General features: G+C 28.3%; 1 protein-coding gene across 1 annotated transcript in view; it reads right to left on the reverse strand.

Annotated features, from left to right (window-relative positions):
- The window catches only part of LOC106469814 (26S proteasome non-ATPase regulatory subunit 13-like), a 38,962-nt gene that overhangs the window by 16,697 nt on the left and 11,855 nt on the right, over positions 1-10,410 (reverse strand). The window contains exons 3-6 of the mRNA XM_013930323.2: positions 4,670-4,704; positions 2,931-2,986; positions 2,313-2,356; positions 413-499 (exon numbers count right to left, since the gene is read on the reverse strand). Coding sequence (XP_013785777.1) covers positions 413-499; positions 2,313-2,356; positions 2,931-2,986; positions 4,670-4,704 — 222 coding nt within the window. The remainder of the gene's footprint in view (positions 1-412; positions 500-2,312; positions 2,357-2,930; positions 2,987-4,669; positions 4,705-10,410) is intronic.

Here is a 10,410-nt window from a genome sequence, read left to right on the forward strand (position 1 = left end):
TATATATATATATATATATACTATATATAGTGTGTGTGTGTGTGTGTGTGTGTGTGTGTGTGTGTGTGTGTTAGGTCAAAAGCCTACTGAAAAAACACCAAAAAAACAGAATACTCAATAATGCTTAATAAAGTTTTTGAAGCACAAACTAAGGTCTCTTGTATGTTGCTGGCTGCACAAAGGCTGTCTATATTACAGCTCCTAGTTCTGAACTAACAGAAAAAAAGCACTTATGACTAATCTTTAGTTTTGTGAGTAATTTAATCTTTTTTTAACTTTTCTTTAAAATGTTCATTACTTTTTATATTGGTAGATTATACATTACATTTTACAAACATATTCATACCTTTGAAAACATATAATCATTATATAGTCTAAGATACATAATTCACATCTGACTTTTTTGTCTCACCTTTACTCCCTCCATCTCTCTCTTGGTCAACTTCAAATGCCCTATGATGATATTACACAGAACAACAGCCTCAGTTCTAGCCTTAACCTGAGTAGAAGATAATAATGAACAAAAGTTTGTCAATCAAACTGTACTATTACCTACAAGTAATGAGAACTTTTTATATATGAACAACCCTCATTAAAAAAAAAACTAGCTTGCACTGCTGATTCTTTTTTCGTACCTAATGTCTATACTTCTTATTGCATTTTCATAATTATCTTTTAGCTGATACCTTGATCTATATGTATGAATATTTTCTTGAAAAATTCTAAGCTGTGTTTATAAACCAATTTTATTCACCATTAAATGATTATTTTGCTTATTCACAGTTGGATTTGCTCCAACAATCATTAAAACTCCAAGACAAAGCAGGAGAGCATGGCTAAACAATTAAGTCACTCATGAAAAAAAAAGACCAGTAACCATATAAGGATGTATAAAATACAGATAAAGCAATTATAAAATTACCTTCATAATCAAACAAGTCAGAAATACTTACAATACAGCTGGTAAGATGCTGTGAATTTTGGCACTCAGAAAAGTATATAAAATTAAATCTGTCAAGCATAAGAGAATACATAAAATGTTATGTTTCATTATCTATGGTCAATATAAGGAATGGCAGGTAAGGGTGGTACTAGTCCAATGGAGGCCCTAAGCAGTAATATTTTTGGATCATCTCACTCAACCCCTAAAAAATATTAATTCCCACAAATCAAAAATATACCAACAAAACACATACTAATCAACTTATTAAAAAGTCATTTCTACTCGCACACTAACACCATAGTACCAGTATTTTTCTCAAGTCCTGCACAGTGTGTGTGTGTGTATACTGCACTTGGCAGCCAATCAGCACACATGCACAGCAAGAGTACCTGACTGAGAAACATTTGCTACTGCAATTTCTAAACATCCACTGCTACTGAGTAAGGTGTTTTTTTGGCTCACTTTCACTGAAAATGTTTTTTCAAATGAGCACAATACTAAAAAGGAAAAAAGTCAAAGTTCTGATGAAATGAAAAAAAACATGAATTGAAAGCTCCTTAACCTGCTTGAAGCCATAAGCAATTGTTTGGCCTGATCATGCCTAGTACTGCCATTGATTGCAGCAGCTTTAGAATTAGAATAATGTGTAATAAAGGATGTAATGAATTAAATATTACAAATCATCTAAAACCTTTAAACATATGGAAATCATTACCATACATATAAAAGTGAAAGAGGAAAACCTACAATATTGCAGAACAATACATTTACTTTGTACCATACAGATTCAGTTTAATTCCAATCACACAATATATAGTTGATTAATAACAAAGAAATGTTTTATGTGTACAGTTCACAATGCCTGTCTTGTTACTGTTACATGAATGTTACTGTGATTCTGAATGGAGTCTGTCCAGAAAACATTAAATCGGTTTAACAAGTGTTTGTTTTCAACAGATTCCAAACACCCTAATGTTGGAATGCCATCCAGATTTCAAATCTTAATAATAGGCAGACTGTGTTCAGAAGCATAAAATATCTGCAACAAAATCTACTAAAGAACATGAGAATTATTTATTTTGTTTTTAATGATGCGAGATATTTATGAACTTATGGTTATTAGTATTTAAGTAATCCTAGTAATTTCAAAAAGTCATTAATTAAGTGGACTTAATGAGATGTGCTGAATGAATTAATATTTTCCATATTCTAATTGTAATAGTCTTATATTCAGACAGAATTGCACAAAACCTAATCAATGCTAACACAGTTGTCATTAACAGTATTATCTATAATAATTCATATTATAGTATTATTTATATCCTTTAGCACTTAAGCATTACTAACATTTTAGTATAAAAATCTGTACCTTTTCCTTGACTTTTGTCACAAAGTCCACACATTTGTCATGATCTAAAAGAAAACATAAACAAATTCTATTGGATAGCTAAAAATATTATAAAGACATCTCCTTACTTGAGATATAAAACTAATTTTTCATCTTAAGATACATAAAAAAATTACTCTGACAATCATATAAATCAAAAATACAATATCGACCGTAAGAAGCTGTGTACATATATCCATGCCTCATGTTTTTTTGACAATCATATATTAAAAGTGGCTTATTTTGTTACTATTTATCATGCCTAATATAAAGAATTATTATATACACAGACACCAATCTCAACAGATCTAATGTATCCATATACCCTTGTTAATTGAACACTACTTTATTATAGCCTAAGCTATTTTGTTCGTATTCAACAATAAAAGGATAAATTTTTCAACATTCTGAAATTACACAATATATGCTGCACTCTTTCGAAAGAAGAGGAATTTGGTATAGTAACAGTTTACAGTCACCACCCAAACAAAAGTAGCATAAAATCTCTCATAGCAATACTCATTATTATTGAGATTTACCTGATCAATTACTCATCAGCAGGAAAGTTCTCAAAATAAAGGACAATATATTACAACTCACCTTTGATTTGTTTTGCTACAATATAGATGATCTCTACCAATGATAACAGATTTATCCTGAAACATAAAAGCCAATAAATGCAGTATATTTGCTACAAATCTTTAACTTACATACAACCCACTTCCATATATACAATAAATTATAAAGAAAAAACATTGGCAAAAGTGCATTTGTTTATTTTGAGTTACTGTCTCAAAAGAACAAACAAGTCATAAAAAACATTAAAAATAAACCAAGTGTTTTAATTTCTGATAACTTATAAATTTTATCTTCTGGTAAAAAAAAACAAAAAACAATGAAACTTTGAAATATCTAATTTTTCATAACTACATATTATAGGAAAATGTAGTTCTTAAGACAATTTTTATAGATTTCGGGCTTCATAATAGTACATTGTTACATTTCCAAACTAAACTCAGTAAATTTATACAAAATATGTCTACTAAACTATGTATCTAGTCTAAATTTTCTCAGTAGAAATGATCCTATTCCTGTAATAAGAAATGTTCTATAAGCATTTCAGTGTAACTTGAAATTGATTTAAATGTTACTTGCAAATGACTTTACTTTGGAATTACCTTTTGAACTATATTATTTATATGTTTAATAAATGCTTCAGTTTATCTTTTTATTTATTTACTTTTGTCCTTGAATTTTCTCACATGTATAAAGTAAGTACTCACTATGTATGATTACATGTTAGTTCACATTACTTTTATTTTTATCAGGCTGGTTATAAAGCTATCTGAAGTTTTGAAGTGATGACTGTTATCTATAAGTGTCAAAAAAATTGTTAAATGATTAGATTAAATAAATATAATTCATCCATTCCCTGCTATTTTCAATTTGTTCAAATAATTTCAAAGCCCTAAATATTTAGGCACGCATCAAACACTTTACCTTCTATGGAAGACATACGGTATACACAAACAGCAACTTTTTTTTCTGTTATGTTAGAATGATTATTACAAACACTAGACTTGAAATGAACGTTTTGAATCTAAAACTTTAATGATGCAACAGAATTTGATGAATCTGAATAAATTCATAGGATTGCATTTCATCAATCATTTACACATTAGTACAGAATAATCACCATGTCATATTACTTATTACTGCAGTTTTTCTCATTATCAAGTTATGGTCCTGTTTATTTAACTTATTTTATTCATTATATGTGAAAAGGTATACAGATTAACAGTTTATGTAATATAAAAAAGCAGAGAAAAATTTTCCATTGTTTAAAAAAAACATCACTTGCAAGCATTTTTGTTTTAATGCACAAGTTTGTTACAGAATGACTTGCACATATAACCAAATGAATGGAAAAAAACATTAGATATTTTAGGTTTTGAAAAAAATAAAACATGCTTGATATAAGAAAGCATTCACATGATTTATCACTACATAAAATATTTGATAAAAATATTACATATAAAATGTAGTTTTTTAAATTAAGAAATTATGTATATTTTGTTATATGTTCTCTGTGACAGTTCTAATTTTTCAACATTCATCATATTCTAATTATTTTGACTGAACTTAATTGAAGACTTCTGTGTAGACTGCATCTGCCTTAGACAACATTTCAAGCTGCTAGTACAGATCTACATCGAATCAAGTAGTCTTAACTTTCTCTTTAACAATAATTTTGACTGAAGGTGAAAATTTCCAACACTTATAATTTATGTACATTTAAAAAAAACTAACTCAACAAATAATACGTATCATCAACTTACTTGTTTTCAAAATCAACTATAAAATTCATATAGAGCTAAAAGTGGAAAGAAAGACAAATTGTGTTAGTGATTCATTATACACTCCATTAAGCCTTTATATATAATAAAAATACAAATGTATAGTAGATGATCATAAAAAAAACCAAGTTCTCTCATGCTTTCTTTACTATAAGTAGTACATTTTCATAGTTCTGATACTTCTGTTACTATTTCTGTTTCTTTACTACATGCACTGAAAGATGAAAGTATCAGCTTTACTATAAATTGGTAAACAAACTAAACAAATTGTCTTACTGTAAAAATAAACAACTTGACAGTTAAATTCATTTCTGAAATATTTTGAGCACATAAAATTTGAGCATGTTCAAAACTGCAGGAACATATGAAATATTCTTCTCAAAAGTAAAATATTTCAGTTTGATTTTTAATTGAACTTTTAATAGTATAACTAACCACAAAATATATAAAAAAACAACAACTATAAAACACATTTACAAATGTTCTTCCGAATATAAAAGTATAAGATCACATTTGTTCACAAGTGAGGACTTACTTCAAACTACCACTCAACATTATAATACAACAACAGAAATGTATTTTGTGTGATCTTAAGATTGGGACTAGAAAACACATGCACTGAACTTAAGCATATCTTGACAAACTATACCAATATGTATGAGTAATACATATTTAAATGCCAGCATATTTCAAGTCGAGATGTTTCAACTTTTAACTTTTAATTAAAAGGTACAATTAAAATTAACACTAATCAACACACAAGTTAAGAAGCAATGGTGTTGCTAAAGCTTGCCATTTCCGAAAAAGTTGTTTCATGATCAATAATCTCGAATTCTTCACATTCACTATTGTTCAACTGGCTTAATAATTTTGTTACTACTTTATTACATTTCAGCACTGATATTTAGAGTGTTTCCCCTTTTACTGAGAAAATAACTTATATGATGGCTCTGCAAGTCAGACCCATTGAAATTAATTTTATATCTAACAGATTTTTGGTGGTTAGGTTCAACATGACCTGTTGAAATAAGTATCTAGTTTTCATCAAGAATTTAGCCATTAACAACTGTATTATTATTGGAATAAATAATATATTTACCTTAATATTTTATTTCTGCTGAAGTTGCTACAGTGAGGAAACATATAATTTCCAAATGTTGGGCAGAATAATATTCACTGACCTTTCCCAGACCAAAATATGTTATTTTCTGACCATTTGTTCTATGCTTATAATATGTCACTGAACTATAACTCATTTCTGATATCTATTAAACAGTTACACATGTGAATGAAATCATTTGCTGAACCAGAGTAAAATGTATTATTTTTGTACATGCTTTGAAACTTGCACATCGAGTTCACCTATATCAAAATTATTGAAATCTTTGAATTAACATAACTATATATTTATGAAACATTCAAATAACCAAAAATATTTTCATGTTTATGCAAGTTTTGTTCATTCAGAGATCATCAAATAATATTTACAAATAACTAAATTGTAAGTTCTAATTATACATAAAGGACATTTTATACATGGAATTTGATCTGCTAATACAATATCCACAATGTTCATAACTGTATCATAATCCTACATCATCATGATATATAATAGAGGCTAGAGTAATTGGCATGAATACAAATGTTACTTATTACTTCAACTAAAATTGTTACATTATTTTTATTCTGGTGTGGTCCTTGGATTTAAACCAAATGACAAATACTAACAACTCACCTGTACCCGACCACACTAGCACTATACAATCTTGATAATAATTAAAACCTCAATCTTAAGAGCATACTGTGGACTGAAAAACCATAGTTTCAAAACAATACAAAAACTATTAATCTGATTCTGTCAAGCTGTGCATGCTCATCTTTGCCTTCAGTCTTTATTCTTTCCTATTCCTAGCATCTCGTTTGTTTCTTGACAAACAGTAAATATTCCTAATGTATTGCTCATATATATGGTGCATTAAATTATACATTATTAGGTAAATATAATGTATAATAGTCACTTGCATAAGTTAAACTGTTTTTACAAAGCTTCGTAGATAACAAATAGCAATGTTTTTGCAGAAACCCTTACGGGTGCCATATTAGTTATTATCGTGAATTAAACATTATACTGTCAATATTATTTTAAGCAACTTTTTACAAAACTTATCATTTCCAAACTACTGGCATTATACATTGCCTTTTACATTTTTCTTTATGTGTTTTTATATCCGTCTCTTGGAAATATTGCCTTCCACATATCCCTGCCCAATCTGTACTGTGCATCATGATATTAGTGTGTTATAGGCAACACCTAGTGAAGTATATATTGTTTTATAAAGAATTAAAACAATATTTCTGATGAATCATTACCTTACATAATTATTACAGTTACTTTTCATAATTAATTGCATAAATATGGGCACAGATATTAAATAAATTAAAAACCATCAAAGCTGTGTAATTTGTTCTATCTTTAAACTGCCCAGCTTAAGTGAAGTAATCAAACTGTTTGTTTTCATTTTAGCATCTTTCGAACCTTTTCTTCACAAATATATCAATGGCATAATATACCCATATATACTAGAGATGTCGGGACTATTTTATTAATGCACTATAACTTGTAAGATCAAAATAACTTACTTTAAATAGTAATCTGTTAACTCTCTCAGCACGGGCTCGTTCCCTGGAACCGACCTCGTTACCATTTTGTGTTTATTTTATTTTTTGTGTTATAACTTTTAAATTAGTAAGCGATTTTGACAGATTATCAGTAAACATTACAATGCTTTCATACACAAAATATCAAATCTTTTTATTAAGATTTTAGGTTTGTAAAGCAACTTTTTTCACATGTCTTTTTTTTCTTTTTGCATGTTCTCTACCTATCATGCAAAGTAATATTCATTTTAAGATTAAAAATACTTTTATGGCATCAGAAAACTTTCAAATTTCACATGAGAAATCTTTATACTGTCCGGATAGTTATTAAACATTTCTTAAGAAAAAACTTTATATTTTATCTGTTATTTTCAGTAATTAATATCTGTACGAGTTCGGTAAATGTGAATGATCTCGCAAGCACCATAAAAAAAAAAAAAAAATCTCATAGTATTATACATTTATATATATATTTATCATTTTTATTATATTGACCTTTCACCCATGCCTGGCTAACAATACAGAAGTTACAACGACGTGGCTCACATGCACTCATGTTACCATATCAAATAACATAAAGGTGAACTTTGGTCTGTACAAAGTATCTAGTCTTGGCTGTGTTTTAGTAGACTAGTATTTTGTAAAATAGTTACATATCGATTATTATACATCATATATGAATATAGATTATTGCTATTTTGAAATAAGTTCTTAGTTATTTTTCCTAAAACATAGAACAGTAAATAAAGAAGTAAAGCAAACAATTATCTCTCTTAGTTATGATCTTTGTACTCGGTTGCTGCTTGACATAAGTTGCTAAGCCTTTAAAAGTTTTACAAGTGGAGGATACGAAACAAAATATTTTTTTTAGGTTTTATATATACTTTTGAATAACTAAGAAATCATAAATTATTGCATCAATACCATAGAATTCCACTATAATATATCAAGCTTAGTAACTGAGATTTATTTAGGTCTAAAAAATATATGAAATTTCGTTCAGACTTAGACACAACCTTCATCATTGAAATCTTGATTGAAAGAAAGAAATGGTGGAAGGGATGTTAGAAAGGCTGAGAAAATCACCAGGGAGACATTCTAAGTTTCTGATTGGTTATTCATGTCATATATAGAAGTAAGTGTATATAAGGGAGCATTTCCAAAAATGGAAAGAGGTGAGCAGGGTGCCACTGTGTGTTTCATTTATTATGTGAGCAATATCTTAGCAAATAGAAAAGGTAAGACCTTATTTTATATTCAAGCTTTTCAATATCTGTAATCTGAGTTTCTAATTTGTACGAAACTATAGACTTAGTACTTTGACTTCACAAACATCTAATTGGAACCACTTCTGCATTCAATGTACCGTGTAACACACAAAAATTGATGTTTATCTGGGTTTTTTTACATATTTACTTACAAATTAATAAATTGAGTAATGTATGGTTCTAAGATTTGAATTATAATCTTCAGTTTGATACCAAACTTATTGACATAAGTTCATGAAATAGTAGTTCAATAAAATTTTGAATGCGAGTCAACAAACCTGTGACTCGTATCAAAAGGGTTAACCAGTCCACTGCAGACTTTTAACTGAATATATAAAAAAATAGTATTTCAAATCTAAATGTTGTGTGCCACAGAAAACTATTCAGAATATTTTCAATCAGCTAGGTGTGACCTATAACACTCAAAAAATGTGATTTATATGCAGTTATAAAACTTGTTGTTACAGCATTTGATGTCTAAGCTGATGAAGCAAAAATCTCACATGAGCTCAATATTTAATGAAATATAATAAACTTAATTGAGAGGATAGTTAGCAAAGAACTTGCAATATATGAGGAATCTAATAAGTATAAAGTTGGCAGTATGAATCATTAGAAAATTCAGAGGATGAAAGTAATGATTTAAATTTTATATCATACCACAAAGAATGGTTAGAATATGTTTAAGATGATGTATAAATAATGCATCGTTAAGAAGCCAGTATTTTTTGGAAACTGAAAAAAAAGGGGTTAATTTTATGTTGCCAGTTCTATATACGTATATGCATAATACAGCTTATCATGCAGCAAATCTAACAACAAAAACTTTTGCACATAAATGATAGACAGATGAAGCTGAGGTACAAATTAGAATTTGAGAAGGTAAAATGTACCTTAATAAGAGAAATATATAAGGAACTAGGACCTACAGAGAAAGTAAAGGAATAGATTACATATTAGATTTATCTTTTGTTTGCGAGACTTGCTTGTGGAAGAAAGAAGAAAATATACAAAAATAAAGAGTGCATATGGATTTTCAAGCCAGCATTACCCAAAATTTAAGAAAACTATTCCTCATTTGAAGCCATTTGTGGGAAGATAGCTGCTTCTAATGGAATGGATTTATAATAAAACAATGATATAGACTACTTACTATAGGATCTCTTAGGTGATAAGTAACACTTATCTTCTGATGTTGACATTCTAGCCCCGTAATGGCCACACACCAGTATGAACAGTATAATAAGGCATAACATGTCTAGATTACAAAACTATTAAGTAAATGAAAAATAGAATTTTTCTCTCCAAACTTTAAAAAAATATGCTTACCGAGCTTTACATCCTTAAAATTAAACTGTTAAGAGATTGCTTTGTTAATTTTTATTTAGTAAGGATAATTATTCTAGATATTATTCACAGTATACTGTGTTTTTCCTTTCTAGTTATGTTTTTAACAACTGAAAATATGAAGTGTTTCTGAACATAGAAACATTGCACCTCATTGACCTCTAGTAATTAGACTTATGGCTAGTGGATTTTGAACCACAAGAGGAATAATAACCTTGACATTAATATTTTGATTTTTTTTCTAATGCTAGTAGTAAGTTAAATATCAAGATAAAATATTTAAAACTGTTTTAGGCTGTTGCTCCAATAAGCTTGTCATTGCTTTTCTTTTGTATGTAAAACTGCCAAAATATAGTTAAGTTTTTTATATTGTTGTCATTTTAAGGTTCATACATGTTAAATTATATTGAATTTTGTATTATTTTATATATATATATATATATATATATA

This window comes from Limulus polyphemus, unplaced genomic scaffold, assembly GCF_000517525.1.
Source record: "Limulus polyphemus unplaced genomic scaffold, Limulus_polyphemus-2.1.2 Scaffold3667, whole genome shotgun sequence".
Classification (NCBI taxonomy): domain Eukaryota; kingdom Metazoa; phylum Arthropoda; class Merostomata; order Xiphosura; family Limulidae; genus Limulus; species Limulus polyphemus.